At 40.7% G+C, this 25,053-nt stretch overlaps 1 protein-coding gene across 3 annotated transcripts in view; it reads left to right on the plus strand.

The window, feature by feature from the left end:
- Nucleotides 1–25,053, plus strand: part of SUCLG2 (succinate-CoA ligase GDP-forming subunit beta) — a 334,454-nt gene that overhangs the window by 240,165 nt on the left and 69,236 nt on the right. For 2 of the 3 annotated variants that reach the window (XM_086697627.1, XM_086697626.1), the window contains exon 10: nt 13,014–13,134. In XM_086697627.1, coding sequence (XP_086553753.1) covers nt 13,014–13,134 — 121 coding nt within the window. Of the gene's footprint in view, nt 1–13,013; nt 13,135–13,210; nt 13,560–25,053 lie in introns of those variants that run through there. The other variant, XM_086697628.1, reaches the window with a different exon arrangement.

Consider the following 25,053-nt stretch of genomic DNA (forward strand, 5'->3'; position numbering starts at 1 on the left):
CAATGTTTTTGAAAATCCATACTTCTGGCTTTTGAAAATGCAAAGATTTTAGCTCACATTCCCATGGCAACAATTGGATGGAGTATGTAGCAACGGTCCCTTTAGAAAAGGCAGGTCTTCTTCAGTGTGTCAAAATCTGTTGTTTTAATCCAGGGCCTCCTGACTCATTTATTGACGTCCGTGGCCCTTGAAGGCCTTGAGTGTGCAAGCCCTCTCTCCAGTTAAAAGGCTGGCACTCTGCAGTTTAGTCACATGGTGTAATCTGCCGTAGGAAGGGCCTCCACCTTCAAGATCCCCCGTGCATCTCTCCATGGAGAGAACTACAGCATGAAACTGAGCAGGAATTCCTGTTCACAGACCTGACTGGGTAGAGCTTATAGTCCTCCCACCTAGCTGATGAGAACTTTGGAGGGTAGCTAGATGGCATCGTGTGGAAGGAAACTTTTTAGGCCACATGTGTGGCAGGAATGGGCATTGTGGGAGTTGTCACTCAGTCAGGGCAAACAGGAAACTGGAGTTGACTTTAGTCAACTTGAGCAACTTGAGTAACTCAGTCTTGAGCAAGTCAGAAAACTATCCCAAAGTTTCTAGAGTGAAAACTTGGACATGGTATTCAGGATGATCTTCACAAGAAACAAAAAGGAGTCATTTCAAGGCATTTACAAAAATGCATCTTTGAATCCAAGGGAGCTTCTACTTTGGTAAGGACATAAACAGACTTTAAATAATTCAAGATTACCTTTTAGACTTAGCACGTAAGAAAATACACACTCATTAAATAAATCCACGCCGTGGGATATGGAGCTGGGGAGATGGGTTTCTACAAACAAAGGGATTTTTATTTTTCTCCAGGTGTTTCAGCGTATAAAGGTCAGTTATGGTTATAGGGAAGAGAAGAAGAATCTCTGACATATCAGAAAAAACAAATATGTGTCTGAATCTTATGGATTCCAGTAGTATACGTGCATGTCTGACCTACCAGGGGATGCTGACTTCTTAGAAAAGCTATATGGATCTTTACATAGTTTGAGTGCTTCTGTTTCCTTTCTTATATTTTTTTCCTGGTTGTTAAGCCATCCTGTATGTATTCCCTTGGGGTACTTTTTATTGTTGACTATTAACAGCTCAATGATACCGTTTATTTACTTGATAAAGCAGAATAATGTGACTTTTGAGATAAATGTGAGACCACTGCTTACAACTGGGTCATTGTAGTTTCATGGAAGTTAAACGTCATCTTTTTCCAAGGCTGCAGACCTACACTTTTACTTATTAACCATCTTTTCAGGTTTGTTTTCATGTTACCTGTATTCTTCCTTTAGACAGACTGGGAGGCCACATGGGGATTGGGACTTATTGAGCCTATCTTTCATTATGCTGAAAATAAGGTTTGCAAGTCTCCTTCTAGATGGGCCTTCCTTAGTTTTCGTTTGCAGCTAATAAACCAAATAAAGCCATTTTAGTGCTGAGATGCTCGTTTTCACCTAACAAGCTATCATTTGTCATTTATAATGGACAGGACCCAAGATAATAAAGCATTTGGCTTGTTTTCCTTTCACAGCTTTACCTTGGGTGTAGATCCAGACAGTTAATGAGCAATAATTTCAGATTCTTAGGTGTTAGGCATCTCCCAAAAAGGACCAGAGAAGGAAGTATTTGATAATACTCATTAAGATGGCTTGAGCTGTGAGTATTAACAATTTTTTTTAACTTTTATTTCATTGTTTAACCACAGATACGTTGTGGAGAAGGGAAAACTAAACAATTAACCTTCTAGTTCTACAAGGTTCAGATGAATGGAATTTCTCAAATTCAAGCTGGGTTGGTCAAATAGGGTGTTGTTACCAGTCTCACTAGGAAACGATTACTGACTCAACTCATGGTATATGGAGAAGAATTGACTTACAGAGAGGTGGATAGTGAAGGTGGGGGTAAGGAGTACAAGAACCAAAAGAGAAAGCCTGGGGACTGAGAACTAGTGGCCTGGAACCTCTTATATCTCTAAACCAAAAGGAAGAGAGAAGGGGGTAGTTACTTAACAAAAGAGTCCATAATGAAGGCTTTCTTGAGATCAGGGATCTTTTGTGGAAGGATGCACCCACTCAGGACAACCTCACTGGGAAGGACCTGGAGGAATGTAAACATCCTGACTCTCCCCTCCTCCATCAAAGGCTTCCCAAATGGCAGAGTGAGAAAGGAGCCCTCCCATTCATTTGTCCCTACAGTCAGCCTTCCAGGACCGAGAGGAACAAGGTGGAAAAAGGTGGGATGGGTCAGGAGGGGCACAGGGATCTAGAACATAGGTCCCAAATGACATCTTTTTTTTTTTAAGGGAGCAAGAAGGAGAGAGCACAAGCGGGGGTGGGGGGCAAAGAGAGAGAGAGAGAGAGCGCGTGCACGCGTGTGCGCAAGAGAGAGACAGACTCCTATGCAGTCTCCACACCCAGCATGGGGCCCATTGTGAGGCTTCATCCCATGACCCTGGGATCCTGACCTAATCCAAAATGGAGAGTCAGATGCTCAACCTACTGAGCCAACCAGGTGACCCTAAATTACATTTTTTTTGATAGTTGGTTGACCCTGTGCCTCAAGGGATAGAATATTTGGGAATTCTTTTGTAAAGAAAGTCTAACAATTTGAAAACTCCACTGAAGTCCATAAAAGGTTAAACTACGGGTGAGAGAAGGTGTGACCAACCAATGATTTAGATCACTTTGAGGTGAAAAGTTTTGTTAAATTTCATCCTGAGCAGGCTGTGGGAAGTAATCTGCTCCAGACATGTTATTCTGACATTTCCTGAACTGCTAAATAAATAGATCAGACTTCTACACAATAGATTACAGCAAGGTCAGACAGTGATATCAGTAATTTTAGAATATTGTCTATAGCTCAGGGTGTTTTTTGGCAACAGTGACATTGGATGCTGTTAGTAGGTGAAAAATGAATTCTGTAGATTCCTCTCTTCCTGATATTAAATCTTACAGGGCTGCCCAGTTCTGCCCAGGCAATTTACAGAAGCCCTACATCTGGTGGGATGTTGATTTTTATAATTACAAATGTTTTAATGGGTAACTTTCTTGGAGGTTTTTTGTTTCATTTTGTTTTGCTTAATGTACATGAGTTTAAACTTTTGATGCTAAGGCATACATAGTATCTTCAATGAGTGTTTTGGTGTCCATCATTAGGGGTGTGAAGTTTGAGGGTTAGGTCACTTTACTGAGATGGACAAAGGGTGGGATTTTAGGAAATAAACCAGAAGTATGTTGTCACAGAGAAGATTTGGGGCACTATACTGATTTTCACAAATATATGGGAAAGATCTGTTATGAGAAGAAACATATGTATGTATTTTTAAAATTATTTTACTTAAAAACTTTAATGTAAATTTTAGTGCATAATGAATAGCTTGTAACTTGTGAAGATCTTGGTTGAAGCTTACATTTTGACTTTTCTGAGTTATATATTTATCCATTGGGGTTTTGATACGAATTTTTGTCAATCCTTTGTTTCTCCAGAAAACTAAATAATCTAATATATTTATCTGAACAGATGTCTGAAGCATCACAGAATCATTATATGCCACCTTCATCTTACACTAGACTTGTTATTTACGGAAACAGTGGGTTTTGCTATTAACTAAATTTATCTTCATTTCTCTATGGTGTGAAGTGTGAATCTGTGTGGTCCTAAGTTTTGGCTCTGTCTGCTTAGCTAATTTTTTTTAATTGATGTCAGTCATGAATACAGGCAACGAAATCACCCATAGAAGCATTTTTCCACCTTTCCTGTAGGAACGGTTACCCTGTGGAGACTGTTATGTTGCAACAATAGATAGTAGACATCCAGCTTATAGATTAATAAATGGGTCTTTCACCAGGTTGCCAATTTTACGGGTATTTTCTATTTTAACTCTCTAATGATGATGGAGCATACATATTCACATTCATCAAGATGACATAAATACTACTCAGAAAGAATGTGCCAATAAATATTCTTAGTCTGCACCAATGTAATTCCCAATACAAATAAGATACAGATATTGCCTTATGAGCAGTGAGTATCCTGCTTTGAAAGCAATTATCTGTTAACCTGGGAAAGCAGTTTTGTAACTAAAATATTTTTTAACAGTCAATTCTGATAGTTGAGCTCTTAAGTGAGAATTGTATGCCTCTTTTTTTTTTTTTTAAAGCCTTTAATGTTTCCTGGTGAATGGGTAAGACCAAAACCTCTGTGTTCGTTTTTATTCTTTTCTTTTAGTTTGAAATGGCTCTGTGGCCAAATTATACATCATAGAAGTTTTTGCAAGAGCTATTTTAAACACATGACACTCAAAAAAAGAACCTTGCTTTTGCCATTCTGGATGTCCAAGTAGTTTTTGTAATCCTGACAATGGTTCTGATTCTCAGTTCAAAAGGATATGGGAAATGTCTCTGCAGAGGATAAAAAAAAAAAAATATATATGTCTGTGCTGTTCCCTCAAATATCTGTGTTCTTCAGTCATTTTAACTTCTTGTCTCCTGTGCCTGCTTATAATGCCAACCAATATTTCCATCTTTAGATGTTTTTTTCTTTTTCCTGTTAATAGCTGACTTAACCCCAGCTACAGTGTTTGCTGGCAAGTGAGGAAACATTTGTATCCCATTCTTGGAGTGGCCTTGGCATTCATGATTGGTGTTCTTGATTACAAAAGCCTTCCAGTTTTGCAGACACTTACTTACCACTTATAAATGCGATGTAAATAGTGACATGATTAGTATCGTTGGGGAGAAAGACCCTAGATCCCTGGGGCATCCAAACACTCAGTACACTAGCTCCTGAATTCATTGGCGATCAAATTTCCAACCCTTTGACTCTTGTAGAAAATGAGTAAAATAGGATGTAGAAGTTAGAACACAGATCGTCCACTAAAGTTGTCCTAAGCTAGAATCCATACTATTTTACCAGATGGCTTTTTTCATAAAGGATTACACAGGCCTAGAGTTTCTTAGGACACATGTTAGGAAGCTTTCACTTTCTAATAGGCACTCATCTGGAGAGGAAGTGTGGCATAATAATGTTTATGGTGCACTATTCATAGTATTTTTTAACCTATTAAAATAACCAGTGTTCATAACGGAAGGTGCCTTTGTCCTGCCTAGTGCTGGAAGTCGATATTCATTTGTTTGTTTGTTTGTTTGTTTGTTTGGTTTGGGTTTTCATGTACTTAAACATACATGATTAATGAGATTGTAGTCATGCTGGATGTGAATTAGGTTTCCTTACTGTCTATTTTTTTTTTTGTAAAGAAAAGGCAGTGTTGACAGACTAAATCTTTCAGTTCTAATTATCAAAATTTGTGTTATGTGACTCCAAAGTTAGGGAGACAAACCTATAATACACTTGATTTGACTCTTTCCTCCACTGCCTATAAGACATTGCTTATAGGTCACAGATTCCCCCTAAACCAGGTCATGACCCTAACCTCGTTCTCAACACAGTACTCCAAATAGCCCTGCAGAGTTACTGCACCTTGCAGTGACCATTCCATCACCTAACACTTAAAATCTATATCAACAGTATGTCTCAAATGACACATTCTTCATTAGAATTTTACGGATCATAATTAGAAATAATATTTCCATTCTAGTAATAATAATAGTGGCAAAGGGATAATTTTCACCATGACAGAAATGAGCAATAAGGCTTATCAGTCTACAGAGAGAGGCCTTGTAGGGACATCTGTTTGTTTCAGGACAGACTCTAAATTTTGAGGGCCAGGATCCACTCTTACAGCATCATCATCACACTGCGATCCCATCTAAGGATTGCAGACAGCAAGCTCTGGACAGCTCTTTAACCGTGAACAGGAAACATTGGATAGTAAAGAACTGAAACCCATTGCTCCAGAAAACTGTAAAGATCTCTTCCTTCTGATCCATTTTAATAAGGCTTTGGGATTTGGAAGCAAGAAATACATGGGTACCAGAATATGGGACTCAGAAATGTGCCCTTGAAGTTTAGAATAGAGCCAAAGTAGAGTTGGGGCTTTGGACTAATCGTGAAAGTCACTGGCTATAGAGAGACAGCTGGGAGGAATAGAAAGGCCATGAACTTTGAAGTAAGACCGACTTGGTCCAAATCATGCCTCCATTGCTTCCTAGCGCTGTGCCCTTGAACAAGTGATTTTAAGCTCTTTGAGCCTCAGCTTACTTACTGGGGAAGTGGTAGTAGGTGATTACTAGCACCTAGGAAAATCAACATGCAATACATATTCATCCTCCATACCATTTTACTTATTTTAGTGAGGAGAAGATTGCAGGATATAACTAGGAAGGAATTCAGGAAGAGGAGAATAAATCAAGGACAAATCAGACACATTTCCCTCCGTTTGTTCTGGCTGTTCTCAGAGGTCACGCTCAATGGAAACTTGGCTCTCCATCCAGATACTGTTTATCTACAGATGCTATTTCTATGCTATCAGTTTTGGAATAACTGATTCCAGGGTTGGAATAAAATGGTTGGGTTTATCTTGAATGAGTAATTAAAAATGCCAAATGTTTGATATTAAGGGTGGTATATAAAGGTATTTTCTTTTGACTCTGAGATTATTCAGGCTGCATTGTGTAAACCTTCTAAGAAATGGAAGAAATTAAAAGGGCAGAGTGAGAGGGTGAGTTTTTCAAGAGATACTCTTGTTCTCATGCCATTCATTGGGATCTGGAGGGTGTATCACTTGCTTTAACCCAGCAATTCTAGTGCACAAATTTTCACAAAAGAATATAATTTGAAATTTCAAGAACAAACCAAAAGTAGAAAAGCAAGCCAGAGCAGCTCATCCCAGTTGAACTGAGCAGTCGCCTTATTTATAAGTTTACAACAAAACCCAAGATTGAATTCCTCACCTGAATCACTTCCTTATTGACTGAATCCATTTAGACTCCCCTCTAATTTAGCGGAGTATTTTTATTAAAGGCAGGCATACAAACATCAATTATCCAAGCTGCATCTAATTTCCTTCACCGTTTATTTTCCTTCGTTGGCTGCCAATGGATTAGAAGGCATGATTAGAATTCAGCAGGAAAATAAAAACAACAACAAAAAAGAGAAAAGCAGTTTAACAGAAACAGATGCTTAAACAAGAGCAACAATATTTGGAATTAAAGTAACTTGTGATTTAAAAAATGCCCTTATCTTGGCTAATATAAACATGCTTGCTTGATTTTTATCAGTCTTGCCTACTGTAATGAGACCACATTAGCATGCTGAATTAGAATAAGCAGAGGCAAAACCCACTGGTCGCACTGACTGTGCTTATTGTAGATATTACCGTGTGTTTTAAATGCAGCCGGTACTTCAGCATTTGCAATCACCGTTACAAAATGGCTTGCTTATTGGTGAAGGCGATTTGTTCGCTTCCAGCCAATGTTAGAAAGAGAGTTAGCAAGAGAATGTTAACAAGAGAATAAAGAAAAGGCGCTCAAGACATTTTATGGACTTGTGAAAGGTACAGACTTTGTTTCAGGGAGATGATATTAACGTTGGCATGGGCACATTTATTTAATCAGCTACTGCTACAGTGATGGCAAGAAAATGGTGAACCAAAGGAAGAGGACTTACAATGTGAAAAGTTCTATCAAAGAGATTTCAAATGACGCAAAGGAGAGGTGGTGGTTGCAGTGGACTTGAGGCTAACCATGAATCAAATCATGTCTGTGTCAGGAGGTGACAAACTTTGGCCTACAGGGCAAATCCGACCCACTTGTTTTTGTAAATAAAGTTTTATTGGAACACAGCCACACTTACTCATTTATATATTGTCTGGGACAGCTTGCATGCTACAGTGGCAGAGTTGAGTAGTTGGGACACAGACTGATCTACAAAGCCTAAAATACTTACTGTCCCTTAAGAGAATAAGTTTGCTAGCCCCGACGTGTATGGTATGTGTCAGTGTTACCTGTTCCAGACAACCCTGCGTGCAGTAAGGTGAAACAGACCATGGTTTGAACTTAGGACCTCTTAACAGCTAGCAGACCCTAAACTCTCTGAGCCTCAGTCAGTTCATAAAATGGAGGTCATTAAACCTATCACATAACTTAATATGGTTGCTGAATCAATGCTAATTCCCTTTCCACTGTCCCTGAATTCTGTGCAGGTGCCTTGAAACCAAAGGCTTCTCAGACTCCTTTTCATGGTGTTTACTCTGTTAAGATTCTGCATGATTTGACCCCAACCGGGGGTGGTCCATCTCATTTCCCACCACTCAACTTCTCAGGCTCCGGGTACATGAGCCTCAGGTGGGGAAAATGGTTATGCCCACCTCATATACTACTCATTTGTTAAACATGTTAATACATGTAAAACAATTAGAATCCTGTCTACCATCTGCTAAATGCCTGGTAAACATTAGCTCTTGTTGTTTGTAATTGTTATTAGTTTTGATTCTTATGGACGCTTTTGCCAGAAAGGTATACATTCACATAGCATTTTATAATAGTTGCGAAGAAACTTGTGCCCCTATCCTACACACACAGGCTACATGTTATCCTTTGTCATTATCTGCCTTCGAGACCAAATCCTAAAGGAGAGTTTGGTCACAGGACTTATCTAAAATTACCCCCAAAAACTGTAGTGTGTGTGTGAGTTGAGGAGATTGAAGTTCCCTCATTTCATCAGATCCTCAAAGAGATTATGTTGCCAAAAAAAGGGTTTTAGTCTGTGATTCTGTTGGTTTCTTTGTTTATTTGGGGTTGAAAGAAGCTTGATAAATACCAACGGCTGTATCGCTTTTCTTCTTTTGAAGTTCATTCTTTACTTTTAATCGTGGACTCAAATATGCAGCCAGAGGGTATCTTGCAAAGCCAGACACATAGAGACATTTGAAAGCCCTGCATTTGGACCCCCTGACCACCTGCACAGCTGCCAGCAGCCGCTGCAGACCTCGCCGTGGGAGTGGCAGTCTGGGGGCCGGGACCTGCGCCGTGCATCTGGCACCGTAACTGCCTCACTAGATGATCTTTACTTTTGTGAAACAGTAAACAGCAACCCTTGTAATTCTCACCTGAGAATTCGGAGAAGCCTGTTGGTGAAAGCACTTAGGAATCTTCCGGGAAAATCTCTTGATACTTAAATAGACCTAACCACTGCCTCTTTTTTTTTTTTTTTTTTTTAGCATTCTCTTTGCCAGGAAAACAAAACAAAACAAAAGACTACTTAAAGTTGCTATTGCTATTGTCACGGAACAATTAGTGGTTGTCATAACAAAAGGACAGGTGAGGGACACGTGGGAAATGGGACATGCTTTATACATGCTAAATAATAACAGTGATGTCACAAGGCTTTCCTTTGCAGACTGTCTTAATTTCATTCTCAGTTTGAGATTGCGGATTGCAGTAGTTAATTATAGAAATCGGTCCAGAGTGAAACTTTAAATGAGATTTCCATTAAAGTGCATGACTGCAGCAAATTACTATATAGTGGAAGAGAATGGCATCATCTCTCGTGGACTGGGGTCTTCCACCACCCCTGGGGGTGATCTTGCTTGCTGTGCTGTATGGCAAGGCACGTACGTCTTCTAAGCAGTCACCTTTCCCTGAGCTAAGCAGTCTGTGTACTTCTGTGTCTTGTCGTTCTTTTAAAAGTCCTAACTGACTTGTTAGTATAGGTCAAACTCTTTGTCTTTGTTTCTCATCGCTTTCTTTCCCTTTCTCTCATTTTCACATTTTTTTTTAACATTTATTCATTTTGAGAGACAGAGAGAGAGATAATGTGATCAGGGGAGGGGCACAGAGAAGGGGAGATGCAGAATCTGAAGCGGACTCCAGGCTCTGAGCTGGAGCACAGGGCTGATGCAGGGCTTGAACTCATAAACCATGAGATCATGACCTGAGCCGAAGTTGGACGCCCAACCGACTGAGCCACCCGGGCGCCCCTCCTTTTTTACATTCCTGATCTTTCTCTCTCTCTCCTCCACCCCTCTCACGTGGGCTATACGTCTCATCTCAACATTCGCTACTTTCATGAAAGGCTGCTTTCAGACACCTGCCTTCACCCAGCTCTGGAAAGAGAAGGAATAAGCAAAAAGAGCCAGGTACTCACCCCGGACCTCTGGCACCTGCAACTGCATCCCCATTTAATCTCTAGTTCCCGAACGAACTAAGTGGGGTGTTCACTCTGCCTTCGTCCTGGCTGCTCCCTTTTACCTGAGTTCCTACTCTTTCCTTTTCTTTGCTGACTGTAACAGAAAAGAGGTTTCTCAGAAAGCCTCTTGAGTAGCAGCAGTCTGCATCGCTGGCTCTGCCTTCCCCTCACCTTAGCTCTGCAAGGTGTCTATAAACTGTGGATTGTAATCACCAGTTTACTTACTGGTCTGGCTCTCAAACTAGTCTCTGAATTCCTTGAGGACAGGAAACATACCTTATTCATGTCCACATCCTAAGCACTTAACTCTGTACCCAGTATAAGGAAGATGGTTATGAAGCATCTGTTGAAGTTAATTCATTCACTCTTGAAACCACCATTTATTTGATGATTATGCTACGTCATGGATTGTACTAGCTGCTGATGGAAAAAACCCATGGCCCGGGTTGTAGAGGAGCACAAAGGTGACCCTCCTTTGCTAGGAGTGCAGTTGCAGGATGAGCGGTGAATAAACTACAGTAGAGAACAATAATCCATTTCTCAGTGAGTCAAACGAGGGCAATTAATCATTCCTCCTCTGTTGGAAAAGAGGGCATTTTCCTGGGGTCAGTACCAGTCCACATGGTTGGCTTACTTTTAGCTACAAGTTGTTAAATGAAGAGTATGTATTTTTAAAGTGTATCTATTTGTAACACCAGATGCTCACTAAACACTGTGAGATATTGACACGCCAGTCCAGGGCTCACATTGACACTCCCTGCAGGGCATGCACCTCCTCAATAGCACTGAGACAGGAGGTCATGGGTATCTTTTCTTGCTCCCCACCTCCTACCTATTTAGGTGAATTCACATAAGTTTGTTGTGTGTGGTATAACTACTCTGTAAAGATGAGTGAAACTGATCAATTCACCCTAACCTAATGAGGCAGGAGAAGTTCACCTAGAACTTTTTGACCTCTGAATTCATCCTTAAAGAACGTATAGGTTGAAACGTGGCAGAGGTCTACAGGTGCCAACGTGTGCTTTACCAGAAAAGCCTAGTTTTCCTTACACAAACCTGAGTGAGCCTCAGCAGTTACTAAGTTTCTCTCTTGGACCCCCGTGGAGTCATTATTGCTCTTGAGTGTTTTTTATTTCATTGTTTTGGCAAGTTCCTCTCCATCCCACAGCTATTTGGAAACTACTTCTGTACGAAGCCTCAGTGCTAACAGCATTTAATAGCTGTCATTAGAAAGCAGGCTTCTGCTTACCAGTCAGCCTGCTGTGAATGTTAATGGGAGATTTCTGTTTGGGGAGTGGCCCCAACCTCTAATTGGTTTGAAAAATATTGGTCATTTATTTTATTCATAAGACGTTACCTTTTGATTGGACTTACGTAAGTTTTCGTTTCTATTATATTCTAATTCAGCATAGCTATAGTGTACTGAACGAAGCTTTCTTATTTCTTACATGCTGTCTAGGTAACCTGTCCATTTTCATCATGGCTTGTTGCAAATAAATGCATATATAAGTATACTTTGAGTACTTTGCAGGCACGTACTAAGTGGTTTACGTGTATTACCTCATTTAGGCCTTCCAACAACCTTACAGACAAGGTACTGTTAGTCCCATTTTTTAGAGCAGGAAACTGTGTTTGGGACAGGGTATATACCGCTTGCAAGATTCAAGTTCAGAGATTTGACATGCATGAAGAATCAGCAGGCAAGCTAGAGAGCTGACTTCGAGCCTCACCACTGCTACATGTGAGCTGTGTAACCTCGTGAATTCTCTGTGGAGCTTTATCAGCTACAGACGGCTCACCCTCACTTTAGTTATCGAATAGGGTTTGGGCAAGAATAAAAATTTTAAATGAGGGTTCATATAACGGGCACTTTCTAAAACAGTGAAGTGCTGAACAAATACTGGGCAGTCTTTCCCGATATGTTTTGTGTAGTAAATTTAGCATATTTAAATGACAGGATTTGAAAATGGCACGCATCACACATATATATGCTTTAGTGTACCCTAATTTAATTGTGATGACATTGTTGGAATTTTGATGCCTCCAGCGTGATGAATAGCCTTTTTCTCTGGGTGTTATCAATTAGTCTAGGTAATGAATTCTCTTCATTATCTTGTTCTTCATGTTAATTATACAGGATTTTCTTAAACCTATTTATCAAGTCAGGATAAGTCTTTTTTTTTTTTTTTTTTTTTTTTTTTTGCCCGCATGCCTTTGAATATGGAATGTGTACAAACAGGTTAACATAATCAGCTTAAATTTACATTTCTGAAAAATTCCAGTTACTGGTTTGACTTTCCTCCGATTCTTGTGGTATGAGCTTGTATCTCATTCTTGTGGGACTCATTTTTTTTTTAAATGAAAAAGGTTGTTATCTGAGATAATTAAACTATCTCTGGTTTTTGAGACTGTACCTTTAGCATATCAAAGAGGTATTAAGGAAGCATGGAAAAGCTTGAATCTTACCTGCTAGTACAAAACAACAAATAATTGGCTCTTAGTTTTGAAATATCCCATAAGGTACCATGACAGATAAAAATTTGAGTATAAATCATGGAGGGAAAAGAAGTAAGTGCATGAGATTTTAAATGACGCTACTCATCAAGAAACAGTTCTAGACAACAACACAAGAAAACCAGAAGAGAGTATATAATAAATGTGTGGGGATTGATTTCATTTTGAGTTCAGAGAAGTGAGTGATAGAAGAATATGGGTTCATATGGTAATGGTATGTCTTGACCTTTACTAATTCAGTACTAAATTTTAACTTTCTTAACATCTTGTGGGCCTTCTGTCTTACAGTTTATAATCTGTGTTAAAACAACAGCAGCAAGGAGTCTTAATGCTAATGTCAGCTAGCACTGTTTTGACGGGCACCTTCCTGTTTTTGATTCCAGGTGGAAGCCATCCTTGTCAATATTTTTGGTGGGATCGTCAACTGTGCCATTATTGCCAACGGCATCACCAAAGCCTGTCGGGAGCTGGAACTCAAGGTGCCCTTGGTGGTCCGGCTGGAAGGTGAGTTACAGTCGATTTCCACAGCGACCGTACCCCTTCTCCAAGACTGGGTGACCAGCGTGTTTTGCACTCACAGTCTTCCTAGGACAATGTGAAGAAACCCTGGATTAAATAAGGTGAAACAGATGCTGTACAGCAATGCTTCTCCGAGTCTCTAACAGGGTAGCAAGGACTGCAAGTCTCCAAGAATGGCATACGTTATGATTCTCCAGATTTTCCAAACTCATTCCAGTGGGGAGCCGTTTTATTTTGAATCCTTTCATGAGAGGAGTGCTTTGGGAAAAACACACTGAGAAAGGCTGCTCCCAGAATCATTCATCCTGGGAGAACAATGCTTGTCGAGCCTTTTGGTCTCAGGACTCCTTTACTTGTTAAAATCGAGGACCCTAAAGAGCACAAGGTTGATTCTGGGTTATAACTGTTGGTATTAACTAATTAAATTATAGAATTAACTAATTTGGTAAGAGGTAAAACTAATTGGAACTTTGTAAACACTTCTTTTTAAACATTTTTTTGTATTCTATTATTTTGTGTATAAATATAGATGCTATATATATATATTTTTTTTTTATTTTAAATTTTTTTTTTTCAACGTTTATTTATTTTTGGGACAGAGAGAGACAGAGCATGAACGGGGGAGGGGCAGAGAGAGAGGGAGACACAGAATCGGAAACAGGCTCCGAGCCATCAGCCCAGAGCCCGACGCGGGGCTCGAACTCACGGACCGCGAGATCGTGACCTGGCTGAAGTCGGACGCTTGACCGACTGCACCACCCAGGCGCCCCTAGATGCTATATATTTTATAAAAAATATCTTTTAAAAATGTTAGTGAGAATGGCAGGACTGTTTTACTTTTTGCAAATCCCTTTAGCATCTAGCTTACTATTGGCTCCTGCATAGTAGCTGTTGCAATATGTTGTCTTGGTTGAAGTGCCTGAAAAAATATGAGTTCTTAGAGATATTTATTTGGAAAATGGGGGGGGTTTCCTAATAACCATTTCATATAATTGTGAATTTTCTTCATTGGTACGACACTAAAGTTAATAGGTAGTAGTTTCTTTTTAAAGATTAGTTTTAGGCGAAACTTGACACTATTTCAGTGGGCTTTTGATACTCTTATATTAAAATCCATTGATCTGTCTTGCACATTAGATGCATTTTATACATGTATATCCTGCACTGTTCGGTATGAAAAATATTAGATTATGTAGATCTTCCAAAGTTTGGCACATTTCAACATACACTATCAAAAAGTTCACATTTGTTCATATCACAGCATCCTCATTGGAAAGACGTCTAAATATTGGCATGTTGTCACGAGTGGTAGATGCAACTTTTCCAGAAATCTAATTTTCACTTTAAAGCATAAATTTTATCATCAGCCACACAACGGTCAGTTGCTTTCCTCAAAGTGATAGCCTCACTTCACTCATAGTTGAGAAAATTTCCACCACATCATGAAGTCAGGATGACCATAGTGTGTCCATCATTCTTCCAAGAAAATAGAATCTTCCTTGGAAAATCCGTTGGCTTCGCTTGCTACTCAGACAGCTGCACAAACGCATTGTTTCAGAAGAGCCACCAGAGTTCAGGATGCCCCAGACTTGCTCTCTGTGCGTTTGCCGTTTGGTCACAGAGTATTCAAGAGACCTGTGGTCAAGACTTGATATTTAATAAAATTAATATTCTTGAAAAGGGCACCTGGGTGGCTCAGTTGGTTGAGCATGCAACTCTTGATTTCAGCTCAGGTCATGATCCCCGTGTCGTGGGATCAAGCCCCGTATCAGGCTCCAGGCTAAGCCTGGAACCTGCTTAAGATTCCCTCTCTCCCACCCTCTGCCCCTCTACCCTGCTGGTGCTCTTCCTCTCCCTTTCCCTCTCTCTCTCTCTCTAAAAAAACATAAGTTAATATTCTTTTACTGTTCACCAAGGACACTCTTACCTGAAAGTGGTAACTTTTTATTACAAGTATGTGGTGGTGAAAACAGTGACTGTTAGTACAGCTTGGTGCCAGGGCTCTGATTCCACGGTAATGTGCCGCTAGTTTCACCCTCCCTCATTTTGCTTCATCAGTGCAAATCCCAACAGAGTATCGTTGTTGTTGTTGTTGTTGTTGTTATGGAATAGTTTTACATCAGGAACTTCCCCAAGGTTCTGTGGACCACACTTTGAAAACCGCTGTAGGAGAGAAGCAAAAGAAGGACTTTAATGTGAGAACTACGCAGAAGGTCCAACCAGCTGATCAACATATTCAGATTACAGTGATCCAGCTCCCCCCTGGGTAAATTTCTGCAGTACTATTCTTGAGACAGCTCATTTTCCTCAACTTCGGAGCTGGTGCCATAATTCCCTAGAGACCTCCTTCCCTTCAAGATAAAGTCCTGGAAGTTTTTGACCCTGTTCTGTATCCCTGTCCTTTGAGGTCAAGATTCCAGAAGAGCTGCAGCTTGGGTTTTGTTTGTTTGTTTTTTCTGTTTACTTCTTTGTTTCTTTTTTCTCTCGCTCTCTGCCACTCTCCTTTCACCCTGAGCCTCTCTGCCACACAAGTGTAGATCTGTACCATATGGACTTGAAAGAAGTATGATCCCCCCCCCAAAAAAAATGGAAATAGCTGGAGTGCCAGTTGGCAGAGTTTAATATGGACATTAAAACATACGAGTGAATTACATCTTCTTAAAAATGTAAATGTGACATAATTGACCCCTATAAAAGTAATTTCAATAAAAGGAAAATTAGTGGCAAGGCTGCAGTGAAAAGAAAATTGACCAAGAAGTTAGTGGGTGCATCAGTGTTGGTATAATTCTGGTTAAAATGTTGATGTCACACTGTTTTCAGGGTTCAAGTGACCACTGACCCTCGGGTTCTAAAAGTTAGCTCTCCTTGTGTTTTTAAAGGGGAGCAAGTCTCTACAAGCAGATTAGACTCATGTCTGTTCCTTGGAAATGACTAGAAATGAGTGTATACTAGGGCGGGCTCATTCTTTCTACTGATGCTCACCATGCCTGTGTGGTCAGCAGAGGCCCCTAATTATTAGTCACGAGTACATTCATAGAAATGAAGGTTACTCCACTTTACTGTTTACTTTTTTTCTGGAGGAGCCCTTCTTTTATTTTCACCCTGCACTATTGTTCCAGAAGTATTAAATGATCCCCATCCTTTAACATATCCTTATCATGTGTATCTGATTAATACACATGCTAAAATATGAAAAGTACCACTTCCAGCATTTTCTCCCCAATAGTCTTTGTTGGCTGTTATCAGACGTCTATCTGAGCTCCTAGGAAGAAGCTGGAAGTTTCTGTTTGTTAGACAATCAGATGTGCATCTTTTAAGTTATGGTACTTCCAAAATACATGCTTGTGTTTTTTTAATTGATTAATAAATACTATGTGCAGGTCATTGTGCTTTAGACATTAGGATGTATAGGAGTGTAAAAAACTCTGTCAGTTACTAGATAAGCAAAAATACAACAAAGAGAAAAAAGAAAAAATTAACAGTACAGATAATATATACAAAATGTTAACAGGTGTTTGCCCCAATAGGCTCTGCTTCTATCTTAGTAGCAGTAGCTATTGGGGCATCCCAGAGAGCCATCAGCTTGGCCAGTGGAATCTTTGCAAATACTGATACCTTGCAAAGCCCACTGTATCATGGAGAATTGTATGTGATGATTCAAGGTGAACTCAAAAAGCATACTGTCCCCCAGATTTACGTAGGCTAAAAATATCCATGGTGACCTTCTTTGTGACTACTCTTCTTCACTGTGATGCCCCCTATCCCATAATAAGCATCGAGGGCCTTTTATCAAGAGAGAAAAGCAGGCAAGCTTTTGACATTTCTGGAGTCCTAGCTGGTGTTCTTTCCTTCCTCTTGTAGGAATTAGTCTCTCGTGTGAAAAATGCCTCTCACACTCAACATGGTTTGTACCAAGGACAGCGATATTTTACCATATGTGATTTCTTGAAAACCAGCAGCCCCACACCAAGAGCAAACCTGTCCCCAAATTGTGTTCATCCTACATAATAAATAAGAGAAAGATGAAGAATTCTGCTTTAACCGAGCTCTCCTCACTATTCATAGATAACAAAATGCAGAATATTGGTGATGGTTTTACCCATAAAGTCCCCATAAAAAAGAACTATAAATAAAAACCAAGCCAGTTCTCTTTATGTGAAAGGAATGTAGACTTCTGTAAAATATGTGTCCGTTAAGCTGAGTGCCTGTGTATCTCAGCCCACTTTCTTTGGCATACTCCTTTCTTTAAGCTTACTCAACATTGACTACTATAATTATAGCACATTTAGAGATGTGAGTCAGCAGAGAAATATCATAAAAGCAGACTTTCCAAGTTGAGCATAAGTTGAAATAAGTAAGATTTGAATCCCTGGAAAGGAAGGGGGAGGGAATTTGGTAAAGGATCAGGAGCAATTCATCAGATCTGTTCCATACTTGGCAGCTGCTACTGGGACCATAATAGTGGTAAAACCTGCAGCCTAGGACCTGGATCAGGAGATCAGGAGGCTGTCCTGGAGAGAGGAATGGCTTTGCAGCAATATGTTATGGCTAAAAAAACCAAGTGGGGTGGGGCGCCGGGATGGCTCTGTTGGTCAAGTGTCCGACTTCCGCTCATGTCATGATCTCACAGTTCATGAGTTTGAGCCCCACGTCAGGCTCTGTGCTGACAACTCAGATCCTGGAGCCTCCTTCAGATTCTGTGTATCCCTTTCTCTCTGTCCCTTCCCCGCTCATGCTCGCTCTCTCTCTCTCTCTTAAAAATAAACATTAAAAAAAAAAAGTGGGAAAATCATGTCAATAGCTAGAGTCTACAACATTAGGTAGTATCTAAAACCCAAGCAGGATTGTCACATAGAGGTAAAAGTAGAGTAGACAACGGCAGAGATAGAAGTGGAACTGAGGGGGTGCCTGGGTGACTTAGTTGGTTAGGTGTCTGACTCTTGATCTCAGCTTAGGTCTTGATCTCAGGGGCATAAATTCAAGCCCCACTCTGGGTTCTATGCTGGGCATGGAGCCTACTTGAAAGAAAGAAAGAAAGAAAGAGAAAGAAAGAAAGAAAGAGAGAGAGGGGGAGGGAGGGAGAAAGAAAGAAAGAAAGAAAGAAAGAAAGAAAGAAAGAAAGAAAGAAAGAAAGAAGGAAAGAAAGAAGAGAAAGAAAAAGGAAGGAAGGAAGAAGGGAGGGAGGGAGGGAGGAAGGAAGGAAGGAAGGAAGGAAGGAAGGAAGGAAGGAAGGAAGGAAAAGTGAAATGAGAGGGGATAAAAAGGAAACTTGGGTTTTAAATAGTGACTGAGAATGAATGGTGGCATGGTTGACCGACCTGGGAAAGTCCGAAGTGGGAACCAGTTAGAACGGAGGTAGATGTGGCACAGAGGTATTGTCATCCTTGGTTGAGATGACCCTGTACAGTGTCAGATGGAGCACGTTTCGAGGTAGACATGGAGGAATACGGGGAATGACCCAAGGAGAAATGTCATAGAAAAATGGGCAAGTCAACCCATTTTGAAGTCCTCCAGTAAACCACGCTCAGATCTGGCTGCATGAGAAATTGGTCTCCTGCAGGGGCACCTGGGTGACTCAGTTAAGCGTCTGACTTCAGCTCAGGTCATGATCTCACACTTCGTGAGTTTGAGCCCTGCGTCAGTCTCTCCTGACAGCTCAGAGCCTGAAGCCTGCTTTGGATTCTGTGTCTCCATTTCTCTCTGCCCCTTCCCTGCTCGTGCGCTCTCTCTCACTCTCTCTCAAAAATAAAAGACATTGGAGGATCCTGGGAAGATGGCGGCGTAGGAGGACGTTGGGCTCACCGCGCGTCCCCCTGATCACTTAGATTCCACCTACACCTGCCTAAATAACCCAGAAAACCGCCAGAAGACTAGCAGAACAGAGTCTCCGGAGCCAGGCGCAGACGAGAGGCCCACGGAAGAGGGTAGGAGGGCGGCAAGGCGGTGCGCGCTACAGGGACTGGCAGGAGGGAGCCGGGCGGAGGGGCGGCCCGCCAGCCAAGCAGAGCCCCCGAGTCTGGCTTGTGAAAGCAGAGGGGCCGGACGGAGTGTGTTCCGACAGCAAGCGGGATTTGACATCTGGAAGGTTATAAGCTAACAGCTCTGCTCAGAGAACTGGAGGGCTGGGAGGGAGAGTTGTTGAGCCCCAGACGACAGAGCTCAGCTTGGCGGGGAACAAAGGCGCTCACCAGCGCCATCTCCCTCGCCCATCCCCCAGCCAAAATCCCAAAGGGAACCAGTTCCTGCCAGGGAACTTGCTTGCACCGCGGGAACACCCAACGCTGTGCTTCTGCGGATCCATCCCTCCGGCGGGTCTGACTCCCTCCTGGTGCCGCAGGACCCCTCCCGAAACGGATCTCCGAAGGAAAAGCAAGCTGAGCCTGCCCTTCCTGCCCCCGTGCACCTTGCGGATCCACCCCGGCTAATACGCCAGACCCGCAGCACCACAAGCCTGGTAGTGTGCAAGTAGCCCAGACGGGCCACGCCACCCAACAGTGAATCCCGCCCCTAGGAGAGGGGAAGAGAAGCAGTGAGCTGGGGACAGACATCAGGTCTGACTGCGGCCCCGCCCACCAACTCGAGTTATTCAAGACAGCACAGGGGAAGTGCCCCGCAGTCACGCACCTCTCCAGGGACTAGCCAAAATGACGAAATGGAAGAATACAGCTCAGAAAAACGTCCAGGAAATAACAACAGCTAACGAACTGATCAAAAATGATTTAAACAATATAACAGAAAGTGAATTTAGAATAATAGTCATAAATTTAATCGCTGGGCTTGAAAACAGTATAAAGGACAGCAGAGAATCTCTTGCTACAGAGATCAAGGGACTAAGGAACAGCCAGGAGGAGCTAAAAAATACTATCAATGAGTTACAAAATAAAGTGGAGACAACTACAGCTCGGATTGAAGAGGCAGAGGAGAGAATAGGTGAACTAGAAGATAAAATTATGGAAAAAGAAGAAGCTGAGAAAAAGAGAGCTAAAAGAATCCAGGAGTATGAGGGGAAAATTAGAGAACTAAGTGATGCACTAAAGAGAAATAATATATGCATAATTGGTATTCCAGAGGAGGAAGAGAGAGGGAAAGGTGCTGAAGGTGTACTTGAAGAAATAATAGCTGAGAACTTCCCGGATCTGGGGAAGGAAAAAGGCACTGAAATCCAAGAGGCACAGAGAACTCCCTTCAGATGTTAACTTGAATCGATCTTCTGCACGACATATCATAGTGAAACTGGCAAAATACAAGGATAAAGAGAAAATTCTGAAAGCAGCTAGAGATAAACGTGCTCTAACATATAAAGGGAGACCTATAAGACTCATGACTGATCTCTCTACTGAAACTTGGCAGGCCAGAAAGGAATGGCAGGAGATCTTCAATGTGATGAACAGAAAAAAATATGTAGCCGAGAATCCTTTATCCAGCAAGTCTGTCATTTAGAATAGAAGGAGAGATAAAGGTCTTCCCAAACAAACAAAAACTGAAGGAATTCATCACCACTAAACCAGCCCTACAAGAGATCCTAAGGGGGATCCTGTGAGACAAAGTACCAGAGACATCGCTACAAGCATGAAACCTACGGACATCACAATGACTCTAAACCCGTGTCTTTCTATAATAACACTGAATGTAAATGGACTAAATGCGCCAACCAAAAGACATAGGGTATCAGAATGGATAAAAAAACAAGACCCATCTATTTTCTGTCTACAAGAGACTGATTTTAGACCTGAGGACACCTTCAGATTGAGAGTGAGGGGATGGAGAACTATTTATCATGCCACTGGAAGTCAAAAGAAAGCTGGAGTAGCCATACTTATATCAGACAAACTAGACTTTAAATTAAAGGCTGTAACAAGAGATGAAGAAGGGCATTATATAATAATCACAGGGTCTATCCATCAGGAAGAGCTAACAATTATACGTGTCTATGCGCCGGATACAGGACCCCCAAATATATAAAACAATTACTCACAAACATAAGCAACCTTACTGATAAGAATGTGGTAATTGCAGCGTACTTTAACACTCCACTTACAGAAATGGATAGATCATCTAGACACACGGTCAATAAAGAAACAAGGGCCCTGAATGAGACATTGGATCAGATGGACTTGACAGATATATTTAGAACTCTGCATCCCAAAGCAACAGAATATACTTTCTTCTCGAGTGCACATGGAACATTCTCCAAGATAGATCACCTACTGGGTCACAAAACAGCCCTTCATAAGTATACAAGAATTGAAATCATACCATGCAGACTTTCAGACCACAATGCTATGAAGCTTGAAATCAACCACAGGAAAAAGTCTGGAAAACCTCCAAAAGCATGGAGGTTAAAGAACACCCTACTAAAGAATGAATGGGTCAACCAGGCAATTAGAGAAGAAATTTAAAATTATATGGAAACAAATGAAAATGAAAATACAACAATCCAAATGCTTTGGGATGCAGCAAAGGCAGTCCTGAGAGGAAAATACATTGCAATCCAGGCCTATCTCAAGAAACAAGAAAAATCCCAAATACAAAATCTAACAGCACACCTAAAGGAAATAGAAGCAGAACAGCAAAGACAGCCTAAACCCAGCAGAAGAAGAGAAATAATAAAGATCAGAGCAGAAATAAACAATATAGAATCTAAAAAAACCGTAGAGCAGATCAACGAAACCAAGAGTTGGTTTTTTGAAAAAATAAACAAAATTGATAAACCTCTAGCCAGGCTTCTCAAAAAGAAAAGGGAGATGACCCAAATAGGTAAAATCATGGATGAAAATGGAATTATTACAACCAATCCCTCAGAGATACAAGCAATTATCAGGGAATACTATGAAAAATTATATGCCAACAAACTGGACACCCTGGAAGAAATGGACAAATTCCTAAACACCCATACACTTCCAAAACTCAATCAGGAGGAAATAGAAAGCTTGAACAGACCCATAAGCAGCGAAGAAATTGAATCAGTCATCAAAAATCTCCCAAAAAATAAGAGTCCAGGACCAGATGGCTTCCCAGGGGAGTTCTACCAGATGTTTAAAGCAGAGATAATACCTATCCTTCTCAAGCTATTCCAAAAAATAGAAAGGGAAGGAAAACTTCCAGACTCATTCTATGAAGCCAGTATTACTTTGATTCCTAAACCAGAGAGAGATCCAGTAAAAAAAGAGAACTACAGGCCAATATCCCTGATGAATATGGATGCAAAAATTCTCAATAAGATACTAGCAAATCAAATTCAACAGCATATAAAAAGAATTATTCACCATGATCAAGTGGGATTCTATCCTGGGATGCAGGGCTGGTTCAACATTCGCAAATCAATCAATGTGATACATCACATTAATAAAAGAAAAGATAAGAACCATATGATCCTGTCAATCGATGCAGAAAAGGCCTTTGACAAAATTCAGCAACCTTTCTTAATAAAAACCCTCGAGAAAGTCGGGATAGAAGGAACATACTTCAACATCATAAAAGCCATTTATGAAAAGCCCACAGCTAACATCATCCTCAATGGGAAAAAACAGAGCTTTTTCCCTGAGATCAGGAACACGACAGGGATGTCCACTCTCACCGCTGTTGTTTAACATAGTGTTGGAAGTTCTAGCATCAGCAATCAGACAACAAAAGGAAATCAAAGGCATCAAAATTGGCAAAGATGAAGTCAAGCTTTCACTTTTTGCAGATGACATGATACTATACATGGAAAATCCGATAGACTCCACCAGAAGTCTGCTAGAACCGACACATGAATTTAGCAAAGTTGCAGGATACAAAATCAATGTACAGAAATCAGTTGCATTCTTATACACTAATAATGAAGCAACAGAAAGACAAATAAAGAAACTGATCCCATTCACAATTGCACCAAGAAGCATAAAATACCTAGGAATAAATCTAACCAAAGATGTAAAAGATCTGTATGCTGGAAAGTATAGAAAGCTTATGAAGGAAATTGAAGAAGATAGAAGGAAATGGAAAAACATTCCCTGCTCATGGATTGGAAGAATAAATATTGTCAAAATGTCAATACTACCCAAAGCTATCTACACATTCAATGCAATCCCAATCAAAATTGCACCAGCATTCTTCTCAAAACTAGAACAAGCAATCTTAAAATTCATATGGAACCACAAAAGGCCCCGAATAGCCAAAGTAATTTTGAAGAAGAAGACCAAAGCAGGAGGCATCACAATCCCAGCCTTTAGCCTCTACTACAAAACTGTCATCATCAAGACAGCATGGTATTGGCACAAAAACAGACACATAGACCAATGGAATAGAATAGAAACCCCAGAACTAGACCCCCAAACATATGGCCAACTAATTTTTGACAAAACAGGAAAGAACATCCAATGGAAAAAAGACAGTCTCTTTAACAAATGGTGCTGGGAGAACTGGACAGCAACATGCAGAAGATTGAAACTAGACCACTTTCTCACACCATTCACAAAAATAAACTCAAAATGGATAAAGGACCTGAATGTGAGACAGGAAACCATCAAAACCCTAGAGGAGAAAGCAGGAAAAGACCTCTCTGACCTCAGCCATAGCAATCTCTTACTCGACACATCCCCAAAGGCAAGGGAATTAAAAGCAAAAATGAACTACTGGGAACTTATGAAGATAAAAAGCTTCTGCACAGCAAAGGAAACAACCAACAAAACTAAAAGGCAACCAATGGAATGGGAAAAGATATTTGCAAATGACATATCGGACAAAGGGCTAGTATCCAAAATCTATAAAGAGCTCACCAAACTCCACACCCGAAAAACAAATAACCCAGTGAAGAAATGGGCAGAAAACATGAATAGACACTTCTCTAAAGAAGACATCCGGATGGCCAACAGGCACATGAAAAGATGCTCAACGTCGCTCCTCATCAGGGAAATACAAATCAAAACCACACTCAGATATCACCTCACGCCAGTCAGAGTGGCCAAAATGAACAAATCAGGAGACTATAGATGCTGGTGAGGATGTGGAGAAACGGAAACTCTCTTGCACTGTTGGTGGGAATGCAAATTGGTGCAGCCACTCTGGAAAACAGTGTGGAGGTTCCTCAAAAAATTAAAAATAGACCTACCCTATGACCCAGCAATAGCACTGCTAGGAATTTACCCAAGGGATACAGGAGTGCTGATGCATAGGGGCACTTGTACCCCAATGTTTATAGCAGCACTCTCAACAAGAGCCAAATTATGGAAAGAGCCTAAATGTCCATCAACTGAAGAATGGATAAAAAAAATTGTGGTTTATATACACAATGTAGTACTACGTGGCAATGAGAAAGAATGAAATATGGCCCTTTGTAGCACCGTGGATGGAACTGGAGAGTGTTATGCTAAGTGAAATAAGCCATACAGAGAAAGACAGATACCATATGGTTTCACTCTTATGTGGATCCTGAGAAACTTAACAGAAACCCATGGGGGAGGGGAAGGAAAAAAAAAAGGTTATAGTGGAAGAGAGCCAAAGCATAAGAGACTCTTAAAAACTAAGAACAAACTGAGGGTTGATGGGGGGTGGGAGCAAGGGGAGGGTGGGTGACGGGTATTGAGGAGGGCACCTTTTGGAATGAGCACTGGGTGTTGTATGGAAACCAATTGGACAATAAACTTCATATATTGAAAAATACATGAATAAATAAACATGAAAGAAAGAAAGAGAAAGAAAGAAAGAAAGAAAGAAAGAAAGAAAGAAAGAAAGAAAGAAAGAAAGAAAAAGAAAGAAATTGGTCTCCTACAGTACAGCCAAGTTAAAAGGAAAAACCAACTCTCCTATTACAGAAAGTCTGGTTCTCAGTGCTTCCAAGAGGAAACAGTGGCTAACTCTGGGACCTTTTGAGGAATTTCTCTTATACTTAATATAAATTTTCCATTAGCTTTCTCTAGGTTGGAA

This window comes from Puma concolor, chromosome A2 (genome assembly GCF_028749965.1).
Source record: "Puma concolor isolate L17-30 chromosome A2, mPumCon1.1.hap2, whole genome shotgun sequence".
NCBI classification, from domain to species: Eukaryota; Metazoa; Chordata; class Mammalia; order Carnivora; family Felidae; genus Puma; species Puma concolor.